The sequence below is a fragment of the Cottoperca gobio genome, chromosome 7, assembly GCF_900634415.1.
Source record: "Cottoperca gobio chromosome 7, fCotGob3.1, whole genome shotgun sequence".
NCBI classification, from domain to species: domain Eukaryota; kingdom Metazoa; phylum Chordata; class Actinopteri; order Perciformes; family Bovichtidae; genus Cottoperca; species Cottoperca gobio.
In genome coordinates this window covers 13,890,681-13,918,180 of record NC_041361.1, presented here as the reverse complement: position 1 = coordinate 13,918,180, position 27,500 = coordinate 13,890,681, and the positions used below count along the sequence as shown (strand labels likewise).

Here is a 27,500-nt window from a genome sequence, read left to right as displayed (position 1 = left end):
AGTTCAAACATGTTTTATAGCACAAACCACATTTTGTTTGTCAGTACTTCTTAAATATGTGTGTATTGTTTTGTCTTTTGAAGGTACGACATCGCCCTGATCAAGCTGTTGTCGTGGAAGGTTTGAATTAAATCTTATTACAAATTGAACCCAGTGAAAGTCTATAATACTGAATTGAAGATTCTTGAGAAATAAACTTGTCTTTGGAGTATTTATTCTCTGCACAGATTGTATATCATGTGTTCAGTGAGTAGAGAGGGGAGGGGTGGAAGATTCACACAGCTTATCAGCACATGATACAAAACAGAAACTGCGCACAGAGTAGTTGGGAGCACATAAATCATATTAATGAAACTGATTTAATGCAACTGAAACCTACTCCTAAAAAGGAGTTGTGATACAGTTAAGAATCTCCTGTTAGCACAGTGGAAAGTCCCTGACTGGTACAGTGGAAAACTGAGACAAACTCTTCTACAATATATGCACATCAGAGCACAAAAAGCATATCAATACCTTTATCATTACACTGTCTTCCCCGGTCACCTTTTCTGACACAATCATGCCCGCCTGCGTCCGAGACACAAGTGATTTCCTTATGAGATAAATAATGATCAACATGAATTTGAGTCCACCATTGGTTATCCATGTATACATTAAATAATAGAGATGATACAGTTTAACCCAGATCCTATTAAAACAATAGCTTTAGTTTGAAGGAACACACGGCTGCACAGTCTCACTTGACTGAGGTGATTTTTGACCTTCACAATCAGGATGAATCTGGTTTCAAACAAAGGGGAAACTCAGTTTACGCAGGTAGGCATGATGTGTCCTATCAATAATAAATAAACACAAGCCAGTCAAAACAAGCTAGCAAGCAACTCAACGTTAGCAACTGAACCCAACATGCTAGCCTGGGGTTAACACCATGCTGTTCTGACGGAGTGGTTCATTCTCAGCTACAGAAGAAAAAGAAAGGAATTCTTTTTTAAATAATTGTACTTTTTCGCTGATGGAAAATTGGTCAGCCGTTTTCCATGACAAGCAGAAACCCTGAGTAATTAAAGCAATCACTTATGTCATCTGTAAGAATTCCATTTAGCACACTATAAAAGACTCAGGGGAAGGAAGATAAAAGGAAAATACTTTTACTTTGAAATGGTGTAAAAGAAAGCATGACTAAAGTGATCTCTGGTAGCCATACCTCCTCAGTGTCTGTACATAAGCTGCTAGCCAACTGTGTGTGTGGCGACCAGCAGGTGGCCCCCTGAATTGCCAGAACCCTGATGGCTCCTGGGATGTATACGGCGTGGCGAGCTTCGGCTCCGGTCAGGCCTGCAACGCCCTGCAGAAGCAAACAGTCTTCACACAAGTCGGCTCCTTCTTTAACTGGATCAACACAGTGAGGAACATTTTTGTGATTAACTTGCCAGCATAAACAATGTAACCTGGAGCCAACAAAAGCCTCGGATTTCAAAAACAGGAAGTGTATTATTGTGTTTTCGGTTGTTTACTCTGCAGGTTATGACCAACTGCTGAAGGAGCTGTGCAAGTGCTTTTGTCAGCAATAAGAACAACTCTGTTTTATAATGCGTTATCATTTTCTTACATCCAAAAAATAAATAAAAATACTGCTCATCAGTGCAAAGGAATGCAGAGACCTTGTTTGTTAATGTGAAGTACTGTCCATGTCCTGGACACTTAAACACAAGAAGCCCTTCTTGAAGGCGGCCATGCAGGGCTATAAAGCATCCAGATGTTTCTCAGCTTGCAGTAGCTGCATATCAACTAAGCTTTGGTTAGAAACAAGTTATAAAATATGCATGTTAAAATGTTCAGGGGATTATGGCATGAGTCAACATGGAGTGATACACATGTTGAGTAATCACAGCAAGATACACTTCTTAATCACACTGGGTTAATTAGCAAATACCTCCTTTTATTTCTTATAAAACATTCATGAGATAAATTAGTTTTTACTCTTCAGAGAAAAAAAACTTATTTTCCACATACAAATTAGAATTATGATAGAAAAGCACATTTTCACAGTACATATAAAAGAAATATGGATTTAGGTAATAAAAAAGCAATAATAAATGAACAAACAGCATGTGTTTCAGACTCGGCTCATCATTGTAAAACATTTTGACTACATAGTTTGATGACTGTCTGCAGCACTGCACATTATAAAAAATAAAGAATGAATACACAGTGTGGCAAAACAAGACAATGTAGACATTGAAGTGTTGAATTTCAATGACAAACCTCAATGAGTGACTCAATGACTTTGTTGCCTTCCTTTACAGAAAACCTGGCAATATATAATATGACCGGCTGACAATGATTTAAGTAGTTTTGTTGCATTAACAACTCAAACACAGTGTACAACTGGGAGATGACTTCACCAATGAAAGGTGCCTTTTCACAACGCAAAAGAGGGAATAATCTTTAGGTACGCAACTTCATCAAATCTGTAACGTTCAATTGAATGACTGTTCAAATCAAACCTGAAGAAGAAAGGAGACTTTGTTGACAGGTAATGATGCATGTAGTGCATGGTGATGAAACTCAAACCAGTTCCCTGAACACTTGTCTTTTTTTTCCCTGCATACTTCGAAGGGAAAACAAGGCTGCAAGTCAAGCTGTGGTTGGAGGAATGGTGACGAGCAAGCTAGTGAGCAAAAGTTGCTGTTGTTATGGAGCAGCTGCACAGTCAAAGAGTCGTTCTGTACGAGCAAAAGCAAGCCCAGAGAGACGCAGAGACAACACTGCCTTCACAGCTCAACACCATGGCTACAGGGAAAAGACTTTCAACTATTCACAAGCTCCTTCCATTATGCTCTCACGTTGCTCTACCCGCTGTTTGCAAGAGTGAGAGCAACACTGCATTGGAGGAGCAACATCACAGCTCCGGCTCAATCATACAATGTCTCTTGAAATGTTTTAGGAAGGGAAGGAGTGTTAAAGTCACTTAACTTTAGTGTAAACAACTGGAGGGCAAACTCGGTCTGCTGCAGTCAGTTAGCACCAGCATTACTGGAAGACTCCATGAGAGGAGACCATCAACTTCCCACAATGTCTCTTCAAAAGTAACCTGATGGTGGCCATGTGCTGCACTTTATTTGAACAGCTATTGACTGTATAGTCTAGTCTCATGAGACTAAAGTAAATAGTGAGGAGAGTTTAGCAAGCTAAAACACTTAAACGCTAGGTTTCTCAGGATTTGATGGAATTCAAACCAGAGCTAAAAAAAAAAGCAAGTGAAATGTGGACTTACATTTATCAGTTGGCTGGAAACAACTGGATAATCTTATTCTGTGTTAGGCGGCAGTTTGCTAGCTCGTTAGCCATGACAAATTGATAAGCTGATGGCATATAAGAGCTGTGTTTAGAAGAGTTTGTTTTAGCGTCTTTGTGCCTTTTACAGGTCAAAAATCCTAAGTACAGCTTTAAGGAAGTACAGGTACTGTGTCTTGGCGTATTCAATGAACCAACTGACAATAAATGCAGCAATTTAATGATTTTGGGCGATGTACCCACAACCAATCACAAACAGTTGACCCCTCTCCATTTTAAAACCATTCAACCACACGATGGACGGTAGAAGGTTTCGTCGTTCTCAGGAGAAACAAAAACGTTTCTCTTGAATGTGCTGCTGTACTGGACGGTGACATTTCAGTGCCATGATATTCTAACTAAGGTAAACAAGTGATCATTTGTTAGCGTTCGACAAATCTATTCCTTCCAGTCATGGAAGCTGATGAATGCTAACAAAGTTTTGTTTTGTCAAAAATAGAAGATGTCCAGTCGATAGTCCATCGCAGAATATGTAAAGACACCCCCAGTACCACGTTTCAGCTTTTCAATAAGAGTGATCAATAACAACCTCTGAACCTGAAGTGTTGACATTTATCAAAATTGTCTCTAATTCTCTGCAAAGAGGACCAGGCGAGACAATATTGTTGCCACTGAGGGAGAGTGTAGCATACCACATACAACGCTCCGTCACTCACCATGAAGTCTACATTTGGTAAACTGCTGGCAGTAGTAATCCAAGCTTCCCACGGGGAAACACTGCTCCAACAGCAGCTACTTTACAAAACGAGTGCCCTGCACATATCTATTTAAGTGTTCACACAAATCCTCACAATAACCACTCATTGATATCCTTTGATCTCTTTCCCCGTCCACTCGCCTGTACAGTCAAAGCACTTTGGAGTACATGAAGATAACGCATAGATACAGAAATCAACTTTGACATGAAGCAAAACCGCATTTGGTGTGTGCTTTGGATCAAATGTGAAACATTGATGACAAAACCTGTCACAATGAGGAAGGTTCCATCAGCTATGTCCATCACTATCCGTCTGTGTCTGTTGCAGAGATCCAAAATCAATAAAAGGTATCTCTGTGCCGTGGTTTGGAGTGATGCGACACGCAATGATGAATTAGATCAGATACAGTATTTTATTAAAAAGTGCCACTGAGAATGTTCTGCAAGAAGAGCCATCTTCAAGTCTCGGTTTAAAGGTTCCAGATCCACAAAAGGGGATTCCAGGAATGTCAGCAGATGTTTTAAACACGATCAGCTTGATCTTAAATCGGAGGCACTTTATCCTCATACTGCGGCGGAGGGGTAAGTGGTTCTATACTGAATCCAGCTGCTGGCTGAGAGTTATCAATGTTTTTCATGTGCAGCTTCTCCGATTTAATCCTGCGGATCTTGATAGGGAGGAGCTTGCGGCTATTTTTCACAACTCTGCGATTTGATGTGGAAGCAGCAGCACTGGGAGCCGGAGCAGGCTGTGATCCAGTAATTGTGACCTCTGACCCCTCGAATTCATACTGCAACCCATCAACTTGGACGAGGTCATCGTAGGAAGGTAGCTGGGAGGTGCTTGGGCGAAGGTTGCTCTGGCTGACAGGGTACTGGCCACTGCTTACTACCTCTTCATAGCTGGGTACTGCGTAACGATGGGCTTGTTCCTCGGCACTGCAGACATAGAAACATACAGACATGAATGATACACATTAATCATTATGTAAACGCAGTGAAGTCCTGTACTGGAGCTTAAAAAAGGGAGAGGGTGATAATATTAATTATTATTCTCAAATGTTTCATGTAAAATGTAATGCCTGTTCAACCTTCAACATATTTACAGTAACTTACAGGACTACTGACTGAGGTCCCTGTTGACCGAGAATAACTACTGCAAGAACAAACATCATAGCAAATGTTAACCTATTTCTTCTCAAAATATTATTATTTATGTAGTAAATGTCATCTGAAAAAAGTCATATCATTATTATTATTATTATTATTATTATTATTGGAAAGTTTCAGTTAATTTGCATATTGTGTAAAACAATAATAGACAGAGCCCATGAGGAAATCTGTCAGCTGCATCGGCCTCCTTCAGACAGACAGAGCACCTCTACCCCCCTGATAGTGTGTGGTACTGTAATTAGGACCCAAACATGAACTCAATAATTGACAAAGTCATGAAAAATTGGAATGATAAAAAGTGTAGTTGGTAGGAGGATTAACCACAAATCACTTTCTGTGATTATTATCAAATATGTGCTCGCTAATAAGAAATATTCAAGACTTCCCAGCCTGCCACACAACAGCATGGACTCACTATGATGTCAGTAAATAAAAGAAACAAGCAAACTAACATTGTTTGAGCAGACAAAATAATGTCTAAAATAAATTAAACAAATCCACGAGTGAAGATTGGCAGTTTACATTATAGTTAAATCAAGTTTCTGCTCACAGACATAACAACAACAACACTCTTGGGAATCTATTCACTCCTGAGGCCCAAAGAGTTTTAGCAAGAAAGCTATGATTGGACTCACGTTTCTCTTTCCTCCTGCTCCCGAGCCGCCACTCCGTGATTCCGGGCCTCCTGGAGCATCTGCTGTTCCCGCTGTTTGTTCCTCATCCCCAGACACAAGGACAGCAGCAGCATGATGACCCCAGACCCCACCAAGACAAAGGCCACGGAAGACGCTTTATGTTTCCTGCCGGTCGTACCACTGTCTTCTCCTAAACTGCTGCTGTTGTTCCCTGCCGCGTCTGCAGGTACCACGCTCCACACGATCATCACAATGCCGAGGGCAACAAGCCCAACGCCCAGAGCACATAGTGCATACTGGGAACCCGAGTTCCCACTGCTGCTGGTGGTGGCGGTGTTGTTATTGTTATTGTTGTTGTTATTGCTGCTGCCAGTGCCTCCGCTGCCAAGGGCAGTGCTTGGCAGTCCCTCGACACTGGTACGCATATCGTCAGTCCCAAACCTTCAGTTAGACCAGCTCCAGTGAAGTCAAAAACTGTAGAGAGAGAAAGGCATGTGAGGTCGGACCCAAACTGAGAAACATACCACAGAATGTAACAGAAAACAAAAACATATTTAAAAGTTCAACATAGTTACTGCTGGCCTGGCTGTACAATAACACTGAAAAGAAACAATGATCTGGTATCTGAAGTGATGTGGCTCTCACCAGTCTGAGCGTTCCTGTTAAGAAATGAAGAAACCGATCACGTTGCTGCCGCTCACAAGTATTTGTTCTTTAGCAAGAGAACCTACCCCTTTTTCAGGGAAAATGAAGCAAAAATACCCTTGTAAAAGATTTCTGCACATAGGTGTGTTGTGTGGTAAAAAGTTACAGATGGCTCGCCTTTCTGCGTCACTAGTTACCCAATGTCAACACATTACAAGGGTAGATAAGGACAGCTATGACCACTGTAAAATAAAACAAAGCTTGTGTTACTTTCTTTTTCCATCTTTTAAATCTATTGTTTTCACCATTATGTGCTTTCAAATTAATCCAAAACCAAACATTAAAAAGGAAACATAATTAGTTTGGCAATAATTTAACTAGAGCTGCAACGATTAGTCGATTAATCTACAGAAAGATTATTGTAATTCTTCATGCAAAAATGACTCAAACGGGATATCTTTGGAGTTTTGGACTGCCAAAACCAGACATTTAAAGACTGAAAACTGGGATGGACATTTTTTTTTTTTTTACATTTTATAGGACGATTAATCAAGAAAGATAATCATCAGATTAATGGATAATGTAAATAATAGTTGCAGCCCTAAATGTAACTGTTGCACAGATTGTAATGCAGTGAGTGTGACCAGTCAGCATACTTGCACATCTACTGCATACTTAGAACATGCCATTGATCACAAGGCCACCCTGCAGTATGACTAATAACTATAACTCCTATGACAATTCAATAATACCAGACATTGATCCTTGGATACACCCACAAAGTACGTCAGTGTGTACTCTGCAAACATGCCCAGACCTGCTGGGAGTGAGGGGAACAGTGTAAAGTAGGTAACGTCCAGCTCCAATTTAGGAATACCCTTTTACTAAGGAATGGCACGAGACTGGATTATGCTCATCATGGCAGCTGCACACATGCAAACCCGTTAGTGTAGACGTACACATACACTGAACATTTAATGAAGTGAAGATATCCACATTATGGACATGGTGGGGCGTGTTACAGTCCTGCCTAAAGGTTATATTTTACCACATGACAGGTTTAACAGTAAAATAAGTAAGACATTGACTTTCCTGCTTCGCTCCTTCCACAAAGCTCTGCTCAGTTAGTAGTTAGTGAGTCGGAAATACTTCTGCAGCCATCTGTTTCTCAAACATGACTCTTAACTCTGAGAGTGTATAAAACAGGATAGCCTGGGTCACACGTTACGCTTCAAAGACTGTAAACGATGATACGCGCGCGTCGACTCTGTTTGAGCTTTACATTCTTATAGTAAAAGTATTGTTACCGTTGTTTCGCTAACACGTCGCGTGCCGTGTCCGCTGGGTTACTGGGCGGGTTGCTCACGTTGACCACGCCAGGGTACGTATTGCAGCGTCACAAAAAACTTTCCAGAACCTTTACAAACTTCGGCTATTGTGTAACTTCAGCGATACAAAATTAAATAATTCAGCGAACGGCTTTACACTCACCTTTGCATCGTGTTGACGAGAAGTAACTGTTGCTCTTCTCACAGCTGTGAGGTGTGGCTTTTCATTTCCAAACCGGGCCGGCACAGACAGGACTGTATGTGGACTAATTTGGTGACAAATAGCGTTTAAGGGTCAGGAACTTTCCTTCTGAGGCGGATGGGCCCAGCAGACAGAGGGAGAACAGGAGGAGGCCGGGGCCGGAGGAGGGAGGGAGGGAGGGGGCTCACTGCTGCACTTCCAGTTTCATTAACCCTTTCTCTCTCGGGCTGCTTGATGGATGGAGAGGAAGTATGTGGGGAAAGATTTGTTTTGGTATCTTACCTCTGCGCCTTTTGGCTATAGTCCAATGTGTCTGCAGCCTGCAGCATCTGTAGACGGTGACATACACTGGTATTAACCTTTAAACACGTGTGGATGCAGTGACTTTAACTTTCTTGTCCCTGCCCCTTTATTTGTGATGCTGTGTACAATGCCGGGAAAACACACTTCAAGATTTAAAATATCTTATGACGATAAACAAACAAATACAAGGCTAAACATATCCTAGGGACTTTCCTGTGAATAACTATGTAATGTGGCACTAATTGTATGCCCATTAGAGACAGTTTTCAGTACATTTCCAATTAATTGCTAAATTAGTGTAGAAGAAGAGAGAGCTTTAGTCAGCACAGTCTGCGTTTGTCTGCAGGGAGCGTGCAAGTTAAAATATGAAGAATAAAGTTATGTATGCACACCCCAATAGGTCGTTTTAACAGCAGACATTTTTGTCTTGTCATAGAAGGGAAATCTCAGGTGCTACTTATAACGTTAATGATGGCTCTTTTCTTATCACGTGTTCCAGTAAGTCAGGACACACGCACAATACCAGGACCCTGAAACTGCAGCAGCTAAATGGAGTCCAGCCATTGATCATTCAATCTGGTTTAATTTAGCCAAAATGTCCTCTGAGGAAAAGGGATGTCTTTTCTGATGTGAATGCAATAACAACATTGTTATAATTGGTGTATGGAGACAGGCAGTTGTTTGTTTTATTTTAGGCTAGTTCCAAAATTAGCTGGCAGACTATTTTAGTGTCCCTAACTCGAACTGATAATGTGATAATATACACTCATAACCAAATAAGGAAAATAGCTTCAACTGCTTTATTGTATCTTATCACATCATCATCATGATGTTTTTACATGATTCAGTTCAGTTTGACATTTATAGTTTGGTTAAATGTTCCAGCTGTTCAGAGAGGCTATGCATCATTCTGCCTCTGCTACTAGAAGACAAGATGTGTTGTCAATGATGGTGCAAGATGTAGTCATCTAATCCCCTGTGGTGAGGTGTTACGTGTATTGTGGGAATATTTGGTATGAATATAATGTGCTGATGGAAAATCCCAGAGTGGATTTTTTTTTGGTGTGAAACTGACTCGAACTAATTTGTAAAATGTGTTTATTGTGTGGGACAACTATACACTGACTGATTAATCTTTCTGTTTATTGCCAGGCTTCATTCTGACTGACATCCTCACTGAAAATACTGGAAAGGGTTGAACACAGATGATTCTCAAAGTGAGGTCTGAGGGCCAGCAGGGTCATTGAAAGGGTTCCAGGAGATTTTCAGAAAACACGTGGTGGAGATCACCGAGAAATAAGTCATTTCCTCTCTCTGAGCCTTTTTTGGGGGGCTTCCCCACAGTTAGCCAGATTTTCATAAATCTCATCACGAAATGGTGAAAGAGTTGTTGATGTCCATGAAGATATATGTGACATACCTGTCTTACACCATAATATAACAACTGACGTAAGACTGAAAAGTGACTTATTGTGCGCTCAGTACTTCCCCGTGCAGTAAACACTGACAAGTCACCGAGGTATATATCTCACATTTTACTTCCTCTTTGTAAATTTACCACCTACTCACTGTCCCTCCTTTCCAGCCCTTCGGACAGAACCAACCCCCCTGTTGACGTACACATGACACCGATGATGATTTACACATATACAGACGTCTCTCTGTTTGTGCTCGGGTGTATGTAGTGATTAATAAAAAATGGGCTCCACTTGGCCTTCTTTTTTGTCCCAGTGTCCTCCTCCGTATCGGCCCGCTAGAATGAGGTCTGGACTATAATAATGACAAAACCATTCCCAACCGATGTATTGTTCCTTTTGAAAGAGGCAACCCTGTTGTTCTGGGCTCTGGGGAGGTTTTCTTCCGTGTGTGTGTGTATATCTGGTTCCTCTGTTTTACCACACACACACACACACACACACACACACACACACACACACACACACACACACACACACACACACACACACACACACACACACACACACACACACACACACACACACACACACACACAGCCTTGATTACATCTGGAAGTCCTATCACTGTCATCCTGTAATCAAATGATGTGATATATCTGCAGCTACAAAGGAACAATGCTATGGTTAGATATACTGTAGATACGTTTGATTTACATGGCCTCATGTCCTTAGGTGTAACAGATTAACTTAGGCTATAAATATATGTGGCATTAAATTACTCAATTGATACTAAGCAGTGTACATTTCCCTCCAAGTAAAACCATACATAACTTCCACTGACATGTAATCATTAATCTTTCTTTTATGGCTGCTACATAATCAGCATGTACTTGCATTTCTCCACTGAATGTTACCCTAATGAGTAGCTAAGTTCATTCTTTCTCTCATCATACCTCTGATATCTCAGAGGCCAAATGGGCTTCATGTTTCCCAACCGTGGGTGAAGTTTTGGGTGAGGTAGTGCAGAGAGTAGCTGTATCACTCTGTGCTGTGTCATCCTTAGCTGTCAACAATGATTGAGTCACTGTGAGTAAGAGGAGGAAGTTGCACCATGTCGTATTGCACGGTGGTCTAAACAGAGACTTGGGTTAACGTGCCCGACAAGGAGCAGAGAGGAGAGATTACTGGACTGACTCACCGAAATACTGTAGAGAAATCAGTCAAGTGTACAGAGTCAGTATTAACACACAAAGGTAGTCACTGAGTTTAGTATGGACCCTTCATTTACATTACAGTGGAGGCAGTGAACCACACATTCTCCTAATGCAAATTACTTCCCCCACATTTACTCCCTAATTCTTCTAACTGGGAATTTCTACAGTCTAACTCCCACGCTCTGCTGCCGTCTTTTATTCATACATTTCCAGCACGTCTATCATTTCCTCTTTCTCACACTGTCAAAGCTGCTCCCATTCATCTTGTATGTTGATCTTTAAAGCTGCAATAATGGTGTTGGGTTTGTTAATTAGTTTGTTGTTTTTTTGGTTACTAGGAGACAGAACAATGTCAAAACAGCCCGACAGACACAGAACACTTAAATATTATCGCCATATAAAGTTTCTGTCAGTAACGGGTTTGCACACAGCGACCTATTTACACATCCAGCAGAGGTGGTGCACCATCAGTTTTCATTTGGTCGACAAATGAGTCAAATACTTACTCTCCTTCGAGCTGTGGTTTGTCCTCCATCAACTCTTGAGAAAACTACCGAATGTCTCTTTAGCGGCTTGATGTGTGAATCTCTTTACCAGCTAGTTGCACACTTTGTTGTTTGGTTCTGGAGAGCCAGCTTACTGCAGGCTTACTGGAGCTTTTTGTTGAAAACAGGGTTGTTGACATCTGTAACAATGTGACAACAGTACATAAATGGACTGCTTTCACACGCACGCCATCGGGAGCAATTTGGGGTTCAGCATCTTGCCCAAGGACCTGGGGATTTAACGACCACTCTACCTCCTGAGCCACAGCCGCCCCTAAAAGTACAATCAATTTGCATGCGTAAAACCTAAAACAACGAACTAAAAGAGGCTAAAAAGCGGCATAGAGCTACAGAGTTGACTGATAATTATTGACAGCAATCCCTTTCCCATAACATGTAATAATCTTATTCATTGTTACTGTGAAAAAATGCATTTGTATTGAACTGGGTGCAACAGGACTTTCACATTTGAGATGTCATCTTTATTTAATTAAAATGATCTCTTTCATTTTCACATTAATGCATCCTCAAATCTTTCAGCCACTAGGCTTCTATGGACTTAGTCATCTTTTGTTGGTATTGTTCAAATATTTTTTCCAGGTTTACTGCACAGTATAAAACATCAGAAGAGAGTGCTACATGTGTTTAGACACAACTGTGTAAATGCAGATGAAAAATGACTATCAAACATAAACTCTAGAATTTAAAATTCAATTCAAGTCTCTTTTTTTTGGCCACTGTCCTCCGCTACGTTGACGAGGCATCACAAACAGTAGAACTGAATGAAACGAGAGCAATTTACACTGATATGAAGCTTTTTTCCATTTTGTCATCAAGTACCCTGTATTATACACACAGTCTTGTTTTTTTAAGATCTCATTTCCCTCAGAGAAACAGTGTATAGCAACCTGTCAACAAAAACAAATTGATAAGTCACATCCGATTCACAAAGAACCATTTACACACAAGAAAATACAAAAATAATCATTTAGCTTGAGTCCTCCATTCCTTGATTCTGGCGTTGGAGAAGGGAAATAACTCCCTTCAAAAACATCAAAATACCACCTGCCCACGATGGGTCTTATCTTTTTTATTTTTTACTTAAACCAGGAAACTTGTGAAAAAGAATCCTGTCCCGTTTAAAAAGTGCAATCTGTCCTGTAAATTCTCATCTCTTGAAAAAATAACCATCTCAAGTTCAGGCGCACATGACAAATGTCCATGATGTAGATTTAGTTGTGATGAAGCGGCCGGTGTTTCGTCGCACTCTGATGACCTCACACGTTGGTGACCTCGATGCTGGTGTAGCCGTGGATCGGGCTTCCCTCGGCTCTGGGCGGAGTCTGGTCTCGACCCTCCCGAGGCAGGGAGCCGTAGCTGCTATGGCAACTCAAGTCTCGCCCATTGCGGGCTTTGGGGCTGAACCCTGTTGGAGGCTGAAACAGAAACACACATTCATTTAAAAACAATACACTCAAGCAAGGTCCGGTGCTACTGATGACAAGATGCATCATGGGGGAAATATTCTCTGTGTCGTGTTAACACCTGTTTCCATGACATCACCCTCGCTGTAGTTTGTGTCTTGTATTTTGCAGAGTTTTGACTCAGTCATTGTTTTTCAAGTCCCAAGTCAAGACTGACAAGTCCCAAGTCCCACTTTTGAGTTTTGAGTCCTAAACAAGTCATGATGCTGTTTTCGACCCGCACATTTCGCATAGTGCAATGTGTTTTTTTGTCGACCACCGCGTAGTTCTTGTACGTGAACAAAATTATCTTTCGGTATAACTTTTTTGGCGCTCAATAACGTAACTTTGGTTCTTCATGGTTCTCTCCTGCAACTTGACAGGATGCTGTCAGATTGGTTCAAACTAAGTGAATCTGGGAATTAAGTGTTGACCTCTTGAATAAATAGCGTTAATGTACTTGATTCAGGAAATGAATTGATTGTGGCACACTTTTTTATATTCTTTTGAATCATCGGGCTTTTGGGGAAGGTATCAAGTATTTTCAAGTCAAGAGGCTCAAGTCCAAGTGAAGTCACGAGTCAGTAGCAAGTCTTATTTGATTTCGTCAAGTCGAGTCTTAAGTCATCAAATTTGTGACTCGAGTCCAAATCAGCACTAATATCCATTTCTTCTGCACTGACGGAGCCCGATTTTGATTTGAATATCAAAACAAAGGCTGACATTGAGAGAAACAAAGTTCCAAACAAGTTTCAAGAAGAGTACCCCCCCCCCACCTTGACAGCCCTCCTCCTCAGCGAGCCTTCGTCATCGGTGTGTCGTCCGGTGGAGCTCGGCGGTCTCCCCAGGGAGTTCTGGCGAAGGGGGGTTGGAGGTGTTCCCAGGCTTAGATGCTCGTAGTCCTGCTTGGCATCCGTCCTGCCAGAGAAAAGAGCAGTGTTGGGGACCGCCGCAAATATCATTTAAAGACACTAGAATTAGGCCACGATAATTACGTTATCGACTTGTTGCGTGGTTTTTATTTGAGTTATGTTTGATTTATTTAGGATATTTTCATGTAGTTTTAACATTCCAATATTAAACGTGGATTGCTCTGCGAGAGGGTGCACTTGCATTATTCTGCAGTTATATTATCATTATATCGGTGGCATAAAATGTTCTTAAAATGACAATAATAACGTTTATAAAGTGTTATCAGAGATACTTGCAGGTAAACAAAGTGAGTGGAGCTACAGGGGGGTCTGTCTTGGTGTCTCCTCTCACCTGGCCGGGCCAATCAGGTTTTTCATCTCCTCGACAAGGTGTCGGCGAACCATGTGCTTGTTGCTGGGGATCCCCAGTGCTGTTGCCATGGCGTCAGTGTTAAAAGTGGGGTCAAGCACCATGACAGCGCCATGAACGCCGCTGCTTAGAAGACTTTCGGCAAACTCCTGGAGAGGTGGATGGAAAAAGAGTGACTTCATTTTCATTCATAAGATCAAATCTAAAATTCTCTAATGTCATACTTTGACCCAGCGTGACTAAAGGAAACGCACTGATATTAAAAGTCACATAAATGATGTCAAATTGGCTCCTCGACAAAGAACATATTGATTGTTGTTCACACTCCCCGAGGATATTAACAGGATGTTAGTCCAGACGACTTTATCTCTACACACCCTGAATGTGTCATGCCTCGTAATGAGAACGTGTTGTCCTGTGCCAAGACAGCAGACACTGTTGATCGGGGACATTCATGTTGCAGCATCACCTCACATCAGGCGGTCGTTGGAAAGGTTTTGTGATCAACTAGTAGCAGCTTAGAAATACATTAACAAAGGTCTTTTATCACTGAGGAGATAAGGAGCGCTGGGTAAACACAAGGGCCTCCATTACCAAAACCACGTGATGCTGCTTAATACATTAATATCTCTTGATTATTAATATTTAATCAAAATATTTGCTTTGTTGCAACGAGTGTAGATTCAGTTTTAGTTTCATGGTGTGAGTTTAGAAAGGATAATATATTGTTTACATAGAAGTTAGACATGTGTTCACTCTCTTCAAATTCAAAATAAGCTTTATTGGCATGCATGTTTAAGTTACATTATTGCCAAAGCTAAATTAAATATGATTGAATAATTACAGTTTTACACAAGTTAAATAGATAATCACAAGAGACACACACATTTTAAAGACACACACTCTTTCACAGAAGTAATGAATAGAAATGTTTACTACAGAGCTTGCAGCACCTCTCAGTGTATGGCAACAGTCAACATAGTTTGCAGTTAAGATAACACATTGATTTTTCTGAGTCTCGATAAGATGGATAAATACAGGATATATATATTTTTTATGTAGTAAGAAGTGAGATTCTGTCTCAATCTCTCTTTTATGACAAAGTTAACACTCGTATTCTCCGTCTCTCTGTCCCCACCTTAAGGTCAATATCTTTGATCCATTTCATGACCCGATGAGAGGTCCATACCAACGGATCCACGTTCTGGTGCTCACACTGTACCCGGCGAGCCTGCAGCGCCTGGAACCCATTTTAACAAACACTTTTTACTTTACCTAGCTTAGCTTCCCCAAGCATATTCACTGTTGTCCTCTGCTTGTGAACACGGTGCAGAATCTCACTTACCTCCTTGTCGAAATTGAGTAAGTGCAGCAGTTCGATGCCCAGCAGCAGGCTGACCTGGTGGAACTTCTTGGTGATGTTGAGGTGACGTTCAAGGTCACGACGTGTGAGGGAGTTCAGCAGACGTCCGTCTACGAGGTGGTTGTGAAAGGCCTGGGAGTACTGAGGCAAGCCCATGTCGCTTAACCAGGCCTTGGCCACCCAGTGGTGGTCCATATCTGCAGCCTTGGACAGCCTGCAGACAAACAGTGCAACAATTTGTTAAAGGGTGACTTCACCTTAATCACAAAAAGACTCTCACTTACTCTTTGTGGTATCGAGCCATGAAGATATTACAGTTTTACAGCTTTATAATCTGTGGGTTGCTCTACCACTTCGGTCCAGACTTAAATATCTCAGCAGTTACTGGATGGCTTGCGTGGACATTGTGTACAGATATTCACGGTTCCCAGAGGATTAATCCTCCTGACTTTAGTGATCCCCTGAGCTTTGCTCACAAAACCACGAGACGAGACTGACATGTGTGGTTTGGAGTGAAATATCTCGACATTTGGATGGATTGCTATCAAATCTCATAGTACCTTATAAACCAACTAGAGCATTGCGCTCCCAGACTGCAGGGTTACTTGTGGTTCCTAGAGTCTCTAAGAGCACAATGGGAGCCAGAGCCTTCAGCTATCAAGCTCCTCTCCAGTGGAACCAGCTTCCAGTTTGTGTTCGGGAGGCAGATACCCTCTCCACATTTAAGAGTAGGCTAAAGACTTTCCTTTTTGATAAAGCTTATAGTTAGGGCTGGCTCAGGCTTGCCTTGGATCAGCCCCTAGTTATGCTGCTATAGGCTTAGACTGCCGGGGGACACCTCCCTGCTCTCCTCCTTCTCTTCCTCTCTCCTCCCCTCCCTCTCTTCCCCTCCCTCTCTATCTGTATGCATTTATGTAAATGTATGTTACTAACTCACCATCCGGGGCATCATCCCCGGAGTTTCTGTGTCTCATGTGGTAGGTTGCCACTGATAAAGTTTATGTCAGGATCATGAATCGTGGCTGCGCCTGCTGCCCTGGTCCTGCTGGACACCGGGAAGCCTTTTTGACATTATCCTGGATTCATCCAAACTTTCTCTTTTTCAACACAACATAATTTCTGTCAAATGTTGTATTTGTACTATGTTGTTTATCCTGTACATACGACATCTATTGCACGTCTGTCCGTCCTGGGAGAGGGATCCCTCCTCAGTTGCTCTCCCTGAGGTTTCTTCCATTTTTCCCCCTTTAATTTTGGGGTTTCTTTTAGGAAGTTTTTCCTTGTGCGATGCGAGGGTCTAAGGACAGAGGGTGTCGTAACCTGTACAGTCTGTAAAGCACACTGAGACAAATGTATAATTTGTGATATTGGGCTATACCAATACACTTTATTTGAATTTGATTTGATTTGAAATCTCACTCAGATTGTTTCATGTTACTTTCAGGATGAATCTAATAACTATTTTAACAAGAAAATGTATCAGCTGCAATTTTGATAATCAAATAACTGTGAAAAGTCATTCTTTATTAAAATGTTTAATTGTTTTTAGTAGTTTTCTATTAGTGTAATCAATAATCAATATAAAAAAAAAAAATGACGGTTATTGTCCATACCGGTATATCTTGACACCCCTAATCCACAGTAACAGGGACACTGATTTTAGAAAAGATACATTGCTATTTAACTTTACAAATGTAAATGCTTCGAGGCTGCAGAACTCCAAACCCAAACTACAGCAGCTACATGGAGTACACACACAGGGTACGTGAGATACTGTCTTTTTTTTGTGTGTGATTAGTTTCAATCAACCCTTTAACCTAGTTAATACTGCTGTTCATAAAGACAGGGATATATATATATATATATATATATATATATATACACACATTATATATATATATATATATATATATATATATATATATATATATATATATATATATATATACACATTATATATATACACATTATATATATACACATTATATATATATATATACACATTATATATATATATATATATATATATATATATATAAATTTATGACTTCTAAAAGTTAAAAGAAAAGATGATCCCGCAGTATTTTGTAAATGTTGTTACTATAAATCACCAACAGATGGCCCTCTTGACACAAAATGTACAAATTCATAATAATTCTCTGTTTCCCTTCCTCACCCTCTACCGTTCTCAGCATCTCTGTAATCCTCTATGGCCAGGCGGAGTTTCCGGCGATGCATTAAACTGCTGACACCTAAACCCAGCTCCAGGTCTTCATCTGTTAGCCCGAGTAAAACCTGCAAAATGTGATACAGATTAATGCAGCTAAAGCCTCAAAGTCTCCAATGAACAAATGCCAGCTGGCTTTGTGCACAGTAATGTCTGTAGAATGCAAAGCGAGTCCACCTGCATCATGATGCATCTCGTCAGTGCTTTACCTTTCCACTCTTGACATTTTCTGAGCAGGCTCGGATGTACATGGGCATCGCCATGACAACCTCCAGCCAGGCCTGCACTGTGCCTGCCCTCCACTGGGACATGGGCGAGGACCTGGCCAGCTCCACCTGCTGGAGGCGGTCCAGCTGGTCCTCCGAGCCGTCCGACAGGCTGAGGCTGTGGCGGGTCGGGCTGCAGAGGCTGTCTGAGTCTGGGTGGGTGTGTGGGAGGGAGGGAGGGAGGGGGAGAGGGGAGACATGTGGGTGATGTAGTTGAGGGTGTGAGTGAAGGCAGAGGTGGCAGTGGGTATAGTGAGCAATGAAAAAGCAAAATGTTATTTTTTAATGTTAAAGAATCAGTGTATCATTAAATCAGATCATTAGGGGAACTAGATGGTGAGTCATTTTAAAAACCAAACACGCCGTAAACAGCGTCCTAAGCCTTTGGCCACATGACAACAAGCCAAGCCTTTGCCAGTGGTGCTGTAAAAAAAAAAAAAAAGTTTGAGCTTTAATAAACAAGCTCATCACTTAAGAAGTCCATTAAACAGGCAGCTGTTAGAGCTGTTGAATTAACATGACTCATCTGTCTAAATTAGCCGGCGGCAACAAAAAGCCTGCAGTTTGGAAAATGATGTTACACTTTGATGCATTATGAAATCCTTCCTGCATTAGCATAATTAACTACGGGGTAAACTGAGCCTTAACATTGTAGTTAGTCCTGTAAATGCTGCTTAGTTCACTCCCTATATTCTTATATTCTTACCTGTTATGTTGCTAAGTTGAGTCAAATGTTTCCTGTTCACATTTGTCTCAACATTTCAATATCTTGGCCAACAACACAGTTCAGTTTTACTGAGAGCCATTTCTCTGTCTTTACCAGCAGGTGGCAACAAGATACCAGGTTTGGGCTCAGCAGATGCTACAGCACCATGTATTGCTTTTAATACTAAACACATACTATACTGATAACTAAACATAGTATCATTGTTCTGATTGCACAGGACATTTGCACGTGTGAAATACACACATCAGCTCGAGGTGTTTCTGAAAGAAAATGCCAAAAGTACAAATAGTCCTTCCTGTGCAGCAACACTTAATGTTTTCTATTTGATAACAAAAACGACATGTATCAAACTCCCCTGTCTCCTCTGATACTTTCTGAAAAAAAAACATCTTCATCCGTGCAAATACTGGACTGCTATTGAAGCAGTCCTCAGAATATACCAGTACTCTGTGTCTCCCAGTGACTGTACATGGGCTTTAGTCACCAAGGCCAAAGCTGTAAGGACTCCTGGGAACCTAATGAGCCTTAAAAGGAATACTTCACCGACAAAACGGCCATTTGTACATCAATTACTCACCCCCTATTTACCTTGAATTCTGCAAGAAAAACATGACTTTTCGCTAAAACGTTACTATTCAAAACACTGGAGTAGCTTTCTGCAAGAGTTCAGGGTAACACAGGGTGAGCAACTGATGTACAAATGATCATTTTAAGGGTGAAGTATTCCTTTAATCAAAAGCATCTCCCTGAGAGTTCAGTCATGAAGGACGGCCACAAAGAAACTTCACTCGCAATTTGTTTCAACTGTTATGTTAGTTGAAAAATAAAAATGTGAGATTGAATGACACTCTCTACGTGAATCATTCAGTTAGAAATGTTGCCCGGGGCCCTTCAACATTAAAACAGAGCGAACAATAACTCAACAGGTTCTTTGTCTCTTTACGGCAGGCTTTTAATTGCACCACTGTGTGTTTACCACTTAATGATCGCAGGGTCCAAACAAACAGATTGGTATTAAACTCGACTTCAGTAATTCATCTCAAGCCGGATGCTTTTATGTGCCCTCCTGAGGGCGATGCTTAAACTGAAGGTGCGCTTCTAAGTGCACCTCTGAGAGCAATTCTTATTAAGCTGAATACATCTGCTCTTTAGACAGAAATGCACTCTTGTCCAGATACAAGGTCTGTTTTTTACTCCGGAGATTCCTTACAAAGGCACGGCATATAAAGTAGTGCTCAATGGACTGCCTGACGTCCAGCTGGAGGCCAAACTGGTGGAGAGGGTCAGAAGAACTTCCTACAGCGACGTGGTCGCACTACTGTGACGAGATGTGATCCTTTATCTGAGGCCATGAGTGTTAGGTGTGCTGTAAACAGTGCGATGGATAGGTGGTGTTTGTGTGGCGAGAACAGCAGTGTGCACACTTCACATAAGACACGGGAGCGGTTCTGTTTAAGCAATCAATCAATCCTTAAACGTGCCTTTCATTAGCTGGTGCAATGGATGCTACTGCCACAGTACAATGCAGCAGCAGCAGCAGCGTTTCTGATGTCACACTCAACAAGAGAAATGGAGGAGCAGGTAGTGTTGTTTGTACCAAGAGGCACATGATATACATGTTAGAAATGAGACATTTTCCTGATTTTGCAATAAAACATGTTTCACAATTGAATGGATGAAGAGTCCAGATGGAACTTTAAGATCAGTTATTACACACGACTCGTTAGCAAGTGCTGTACCTGGCACATTGTACCTAGTACCTATCGAGCCAGAGGGTAAAGTGGCATTAAGGAACACGTGTGTATCCGCTTTCTTTGCACTGCTGGCTTGAATTTTAGTTTAAGGAAATCAAAAGAAGGGTTTTACATTTTGGGAAATATGCTTATTCACTTTCTTGCCGAGAGTGAGTTGAGACACCACTCATGTCTGTGCGATGAATATATATCCAGTCTATGCTAAGCTAAGCTAAGCGGCTGCAGCTTCACATTTAGCTTAGTCATGAATACGGTTTACATTTTCAAGAAAGCAAATAAGTGTATTTTCCAAAATGAATAACTATTCCTTTAACTGCTAGATTCATGAGAAGCCAATCGGAGGTCTGTGTTGAACTAACATGAGCATGTCATAGAAAGCTGGAGGAATAGGCTTCAGTGCAGGAGAATGTATAAGATAATATCAATAAACAAGATATAACACTTGCGGTTGCCCCCGAAAGCACATCATATACAGTAGCATCAAATAGTTTTCAGATGATTTGCATCAGAATTAGATTGAACTTGAAGAAGTGCTAAATTCCAGGGTCATTTTGTGAGAGTTAGAAGAATCTGCAAACACAGTTTGCAACCCAGCACAGCTCATTTTTAAAGCAATTGGAACTTGTGTACCTTGGTCTCACTGAGTCTGATTGATTACTTCTTGGGTCACTTCACTGTGTTGAGAGTCCGGTGGAGGTCAGGCAAGAGGGGTCAGTGTTAGAGGTCAGGGGTCAAATCAAAGCAGAACATTATCGACGCCATGTGCTGACACATACGAGTTCCGTTCCAACAATCTGACATGGCGTCCTTTCCCCTCTGCTCTTTTTTCTGATTATTGATCAATATGGAAGAGGAAGAAATGCTTTTTCACGGCAGGTTACAATTGGTAAAGAGAGGAAAGGAGGCCATTTGGAAGCTTTTAGGATGCAGTCCTCTCACAGATGGACTAACAGGGCTGAGGGTGGCTAACACACATATGTTAAAAATGGCAGCCCCCCCCCAGCATAGAGGGAAGGGTCAGGATTAGAGCCATACCAGGACAAATGAACACACAAACATTAACACAGGGAAAGAGAGGACAGTCACATGGAAGTTCAACGTTATTTATTTTTATTTTAAAATAATCTTATTTTCCTCATTTAGTTATTTTGAGCATAATTTTGTTGCCATGCCTTTAAAAGTTCCCTACTATCCACTTCTAAACATCTCAGGACCTCACAATAGAAGTCCTCCACTGAGGCCTACATCTTTGACTTTAAATAAAAACTCTTTAATAATAATAATAATAATAATAATATTAATTTTATTTCTATATGTTATCTCATTTACAAAAAGTAAAATATTTCTGGAAATTAAAACAAACAAACAAAGAGACCGTGGCTCAAAACATAAAAATAATACAATGTTTTTCATTTGATATGTTTTCCCTCCTCAGCGGAGGTTGGTTAAATGAAAAAATAGCCTAGATTTTCATACATTTCATTAAATGCTTAATGAAATAAAATTGGTTGAGCTGTTGCTCTGATACAAACAGTTTAATACATAATGACTTATCTATGATTCACCTCAAAATCCAATATCTGCCAGCCCAAATGTAGGTTGAGCTAAGAGTTAAATGATAATCCCCTCACTGCTTACATGGGCGCTTTTTTGACAAGCACTGAGTTTAAATACAGCTCCAATGTAATCTGTGACTATATTGTTTCAGATGAGACTGACAAATACCCAGTGTTAGTTTAATATCAGGGAGAGAAAAGATTTCCTGGGGGTGGCAGTGCAGACTCCGGCTCAATCCAATGAAAGGATGAAAATAATCCAACGTCTGTAGTTATTCTCTTGCCTGAAGAAACGCTATTAACCTTTGCCACGGAGTTAATTGCTTTTTTTTTTTTTTTTTTCAGCAATGGCCTGAACTTCGCATCACAATTTGGGGGTCATGGGAGAAGGTATGCATTTGCTTCAGTTTGATTAGCCAGCTTAAATCTGATTTTTAACCTCCTGGGTTGGCACTCGTTATTGTTATAACAGTTTATTAAATGTCTGCTCTCGTCTCTAAATTGAAGTTGAGATTTCCCGGTGAAATGACCTAATTCCTGAGGTGTGGAGAAGCCTTGACCATCAGTCTAATATGTACTGTGTTAGTATAATCAATGTTTATGCTCTCGCTTATGCTATGATAATAGCTTTCTTTTTTTAGATGAACTTTTCCCAGAATAATTCCACTCCCAACAGCCTTTTTTTAAGTATTAATAAAACGATAGCTACAAGCTACTGTAAGATCCCACAGACAGAAAATGGCACAAAGCCTCATGAATAAGTGGAATAATTATTTAATCGTTCAAAGTGTAGCGCTGGGTTTTCTTTGTGACTGTTGACTCTGCTGACCTTTAATATTTCTAATGTAATTTAGCATAAAGAGCCTTGTAGGTGCAGATTAAAACATTCTATGTTTAGTTAAGCTCTTGAACATTATTCAGGATGTTTTTGTGAATATAATAACTTCATTTGAAATGGAGAAAATCATGAATAAACATCATGAAATCAGTAACTGACCTCTCGGTTTTTTTTTTTTTTTTTTTTTTTTTTTTTTTTTAAACACCTCGTCCACAACATACCCAGAGAAAGACATTTCTTTAGTAGGGTTTTGTTCAACATGCATTTGGGGACTTGGACTATGTGCATGCATGTCACACATGTACCTCAGGCATGTACCTTCTATCTCAGCAGATAGAAAACACATTTCTTACATTTCCTGTTTGGCTTCATGTTGCCGTGGAACAAACTGTTCTGCATAGAAAGTTTATTCCTCGTTTAGCAACGTCTTTGAAGTCTCATTTGAGCGAACATCAAGGAGTGCACAGTTTTTCTTGGCGGTTGAAGGATGTGTTGTACAACCGAATTAGAGGCGGATTTGAGGAGTCTGCATGTTGCCGACAGGAAACTGTTCTCATCATGGCAGTGTGGAAGGAAGGGGGATGGACCAGGCAGGACAATAAACAGGGAGGAGTTCAAGTTAGAAGGTAGTGAGAGGAGGGGGAGTACATGTCAAAAAATAACAAAAGGGCATTCAGGACAAGGAGACATTTACACGCACAAAGTGCACATCAACTGTTGTTATTTACAAGTACAGCAGTCCTTCAAGTTTCCAGTTGAGTGAAAACAAAAAGTCAAGATGTAAAGAACAATTAAAAGGTCCAATAACACAGCCGTTTCGGAGGCAGATACAATATAACATATCCACATGGTCGCTGTTTCACACTCTATTTACAGGGCTGTACATACATACAGGTGCAATTTGCTCGTTAAGGTTTACACTTCAGCGAAGCAAGACGCGCCTCTGGCTTCTGACATGGCCTCTGACCATGGACGGCACACGCATGCACACACTCTCACACACATACAGTAGGTATGCATGCGTGTGAGACTGCGCGGGCACACACATTATTATATCTGTACACACTGACATCAAACACACAGCCATCCTCTCACACACAACACAACGCTGTCTTCTGATAACCGCCACAAAGGCTCTCCAGGTGGCTCGCTCGGACATGTGTGCTTTACCAGTCTGCATCTTCCTCTATGTAATAATCAGGCGTTGAAGTACCATCAAACAAACCAGGGTCGAGGGACTTGCGCTGCTTTCCCCGGGCGAAGACACGCGACAGAGAGCCCAGGCCCATCTTCTCTTTCTTCTTCTTACGCTTCGCCTCCTCCAGATCTTCTAGGGACTGAGGGAAGAAAGAGAGAGAGGGAGCAGAGGGAAGGAGATGATGAAGAGATGGGCAGAAGGAACAGAGAGATACATGAGCGGAGAAGTCAGTGAAGTGGTGCAGAGTGGGCGATAACGACCAGGAAAGATAAAGATTACACACAGAGGGGAAGTGTCACTTGACATGCTGCAAGGCATGCACTTATGCAACAACCACAACTGGTTTTCACATATATTCACAGCGGACTGCGTGGGGCAAATATGAACTCAGCCAGAACGATGGCGGGAGGAAACGACGGCGGCCAGGAAGCGGGACAGTCGGCAGTTACTACAAAGGAGGTGATTACTCGTGAGGGGTCTTACATTGCAGAGGGAGTGAGTCCGATGGCGTGGTGAGTTGATGTCGCTGGGTGTGGATGACCGGTCCCCCTCCAAGGCCGAGGCGTCGGAGATGATGGAGGGCTGACGCGAGTGGCACGGGCTCACCCGCACGGCAGCCACTAAACGGGACAAGAGGGAAAACAGATAAGACTTGTCTTCTTCTGGGGCGTGTTTGGGCACCAAAAGTAGTGAACAGGGAACATCTGATTCTTCTCAACAATGCCACAACACTCTTAAATTAAAATATATTTTAAAAGCCCCTGAACACGAGCCTGAAATTATTTGCAATCATCTGCAGTTGCTAAGCAACAGTGAAAACAGCTTCACAGAGGTTGAGTGTGTGTGTGAGTGTGTGTGTGTGTGTGTGTGTGTGTGTGTGTGTGTGAGTGAGACTGATGCGTACAGTAGAGCCAATTGCTATGCAATTTGGGGGTTCGTGATTGTTCACACGTTTCCCTGTTTCTGCTTCTTCCTCCAGATGTCAACAATTAGTGAGCGACCCGTTTGAACCCGTCGCTGGAACAAGCTCCAGGAGGATTGAGATGGACTCTGGTGGAAGCACGGAGACTGTTATGTAGAACTATGGTGCCGCTCAGGCTGACAGCTTCTGGGTGGTGGGTCCCAGGCTTGGGGAGTAATTAAACACGGAGCAGCGTTACGTAATGAGGAAACAAAAAAACTGTACAGTTACAGTTACAGAACAAAAAGACGTAATCAGATTACCGATACAACAACAATCGGGATAATCCACAGGATTACAATTTGAGATTTGAGATACATTTTAAAAGTGAAGGACGATATACTGCCATGCACACATTACACAAGTCTCACACTCTCCGGCGTGACGCACACGGGTGAGCACAGAGACAAGTGAACATGATCTGTTGATATTCATATTGACATCACAGCTGCAACATCACAGCTTCACTACAGCCAATATCTGTAACTGTCACAGACTCACCCACAGACAACTATTATTTACCATTGAGCACAATTCTTCTGTCTAAAATAAAGAGCATTAAATGAAATATGTTATTATTGATGGATATCATCAAAGCAAACTCAACGTAGAAAGATAGGGCCGGCCATGTTTTGAGTTCTTGGATGATGACTGCATCTTCACAGCTGGAGGGCATAACTTACTGTGATGTTGTTCCCCTTCTTTACATACACAATAATGTATGCATCATCTGGTATTACGCTAATCATAAGTAACAGAACGTAATCACGCTACGCTACTTTAATATTGTGATACTTGGATTAGGTTACTGACGAAATGTTCAAACAAGTAATTGTATCGGAATTCTTTTTTAAAGTGACCCTCCCGACCCTGGTTGGCCCAGACACTTTTTTATTTAATTATTCATTCTGAGGGGGGAGATTATTTAACTATATAGTTACTTACAGTCCATTTCATATTAAATATATTTTTTCAAATATATTTTGTATGCTGCACAATTAATTGACCACATAGTGACTCCTGTGTGCAGACATTTACAGCTGAAAAGCATCGCAAATCGTTTCTTTTTGTAACAGGCCCCCGCTTTATATCAGGATGGGCCACAATTGGCCATCTGCACTGCGGCAATGCCACACAGGAAAAGAAAGGACACAGTTCTATTTTCCAGCCACAATGAGTATCAAAGGTCAACGTGTCCGAGCTTTGCAAAGGAAAGCTACCTGTGTTTTGAATTTCAAATGGGATTCAATGACTATTCATGCTTTGGCTTGTAGTTTTCAATGCACTGCAGCCGTAACTGTCTGCCTGCAGGGCGAGCCATGCTTCGCTCGAGAAGTGACAGAGATTGTTGTTTCTCCTCCACCGTCTGTTAAATGGTAAACTTACAGTAGCAAATGGTGTGAGGGGCCTGGAAAGTAGACATAAGGGCATATAGGTGAAAAAAGCTGCAACATATAGGCAACAAAATAAAACCTGCAACATCTCAGACAATTCTTATAAATTCCATTTATTTCTCATTTTTAGTGCGATCACATTTAACCAGACAGAAACAGCACTTAACATCCGGCTGATCTTCACAAACACAGAGGAAACATTTGAGTGCGGCACAGACAAATGGAAGCTGTGAAGTCAAAAGACATGTTCACTGTACATGAAGCGCATGAAATGTGACGGCCGGCGAGCATCATCAGTGGCCGACACTGTGTTCGCACTGAGCAGATGAGGAGGGAATGTGTGTGAAGCAGCTTCACATGAGCATGCAGAGGGTACGTGATGGTACAACCACCGTGTGTGTTACCAACCTTGTCTTCTACAACATTACGCTCCCATACAACTAAACTGCATTCTCAAGTACGTTTTGAGGGAAATGTTTATGATCATAGTCGCGGTTTTTAAACAAGTGGTTAACGTCTCCTGGCTGAAAGTCCTCGGTTCACCCACTCCTCCACCCCGAACAGACTTCTGCGAACTGATTGTAAACGTATTTGTGATACGTCAAAAACAAACGGAATCCGGGAGAAAGTACATTTCCCTCAGACGTAAGTGACAAGAGAGCTTCAGTGTATAACAAGGTAATTGTTAGGAGACCAGGCTGGAGGTGCAGTACATGTGCTCGTGTCGGCCTACCTTGTCTGTCAGTGGGATGCCCCGTGTGGACGTAGAGCGTCTGCTGACTCTGTCTGATGGCAGCAGTCAGGGGAAGGTCAGCCTGCATCACCCACTCCTGGTTGTTGCCGTTGACAACCGTTTCCGTGGGCATGGCCACAGAGTGACGCTTGGGCACGTCCTTGGTCAGCGTGGCTAGTGACTGTTTGGCCTTCAGAAGGTACACAGACAGATGCAATCAGT

General features: G+C 41.5%; 3 protein-coding genes across 10 annotated transcripts in view; all 3 read right to left on the bottom strand.

Annotated features, from left to right (window-relative positions):
- Window positions 1-197: 197 nt before the first annotated feature.
- tmem51a (transmembrane protein 51a) lies at window positions 198-8,539 on the bottom strand. 4 transcript variants are annotated; one of them, XM_029435629.1, is made up of 4 exons: window positions 7,999-8,539; window positions 6,508-6,595; window positions 5,863-6,336; window positions 198-4,993 (listed from the first exon to the last, which is right to left on the bottom strand). In XM_029435629.1, exons 3-4 carry the CDS (start codon window positions 6,285-6,287, stop codon window positions 4,597-4,599), a joined length of 822 nt encoding a protein of 273 aa, XP_029291489.1. In that variant the 5' UTR covers window positions 6,288-6,336; window positions 6,508-6,595; window positions 7,999-8,539; the 3' UTR covers window positions 198-4,596. The 4 variants fall into 4 exon arrangements, with proteins under 4 accessions (XP_029291489.1, XP_029291490.1, XP_029291488.1 ...); XM_029435630.1 differs by lacking the exon at window positions 7,999-8,539 and adding an exon at window positions 7,815-7,868; XM_029435628.1 differs by lacking the exon at window positions 6,508-6,595 and having other exon boundaries at window positions 7,999-8,538.
- Window positions 8,540-11,983: 3,444 nt separating this feature from the next.
- LOC115010421 (kazrin-A-like) lies at window positions 11,984-17,907 on the bottom strand. Its single transcript, XM_029434950.1, has 6 exons — window positions 17,808-17,907; window positions 15,607-15,838; window positions 15,400-15,501; window positions 14,244-14,410; window positions 13,757-13,898; window positions 11,984-12,953 (listed from the first exon to the last, which is right to left on the bottom strand). The coding sequence occupies exons 2-6, from the start codon at window positions 15,817-15,819 to the stop codon at window positions 12,795-12,797; spliced, it is 783 nt and encodes a 260-aa protein (XP_029290810.1). The 5' UTR covers window positions 15,820-15,838; window positions 17,808-17,907; the 3' UTR covers window positions 11,984-12,794.
- A 225-nt stretch (window positions 17,908-18,132) lies between these two features.
- LOC115010420 (kazrin-like) overlaps window positions 18,133-27,500 on the bottom strand; it is a 157,654-nt gene continuing 148,286 nt past the window's right edge. For 2 of the 5 annotated variants that reach the window (XM_029434947.1, XM_029434949.1), the window contains 3 exons: window positions 27,279-27,468; window positions 24,674-24,810; window positions 22,459-24,329 (listed from right to left, as the gene is read on the bottom strand). In XM_029434947.1, the coding sequence (XP_029290807.1) occupies window positions 24,159-24,329; window positions 24,674-24,810; window positions 27,279-27,468 (498 nt within the window). In that variant the 3' untranslated portion in view covers window positions 22,459-24,158. Of the gene's footprint in view, window positions 18,270-22,458; window positions 24,330-24,673; window positions 24,811-27,278; window positions 27,469-27,500 lie in introns of those variants that run through there. The other 3 variants (XR_003832468.1, XR_003832469.1, XM_029434948.1) reach the window with 3 other exon arrangements.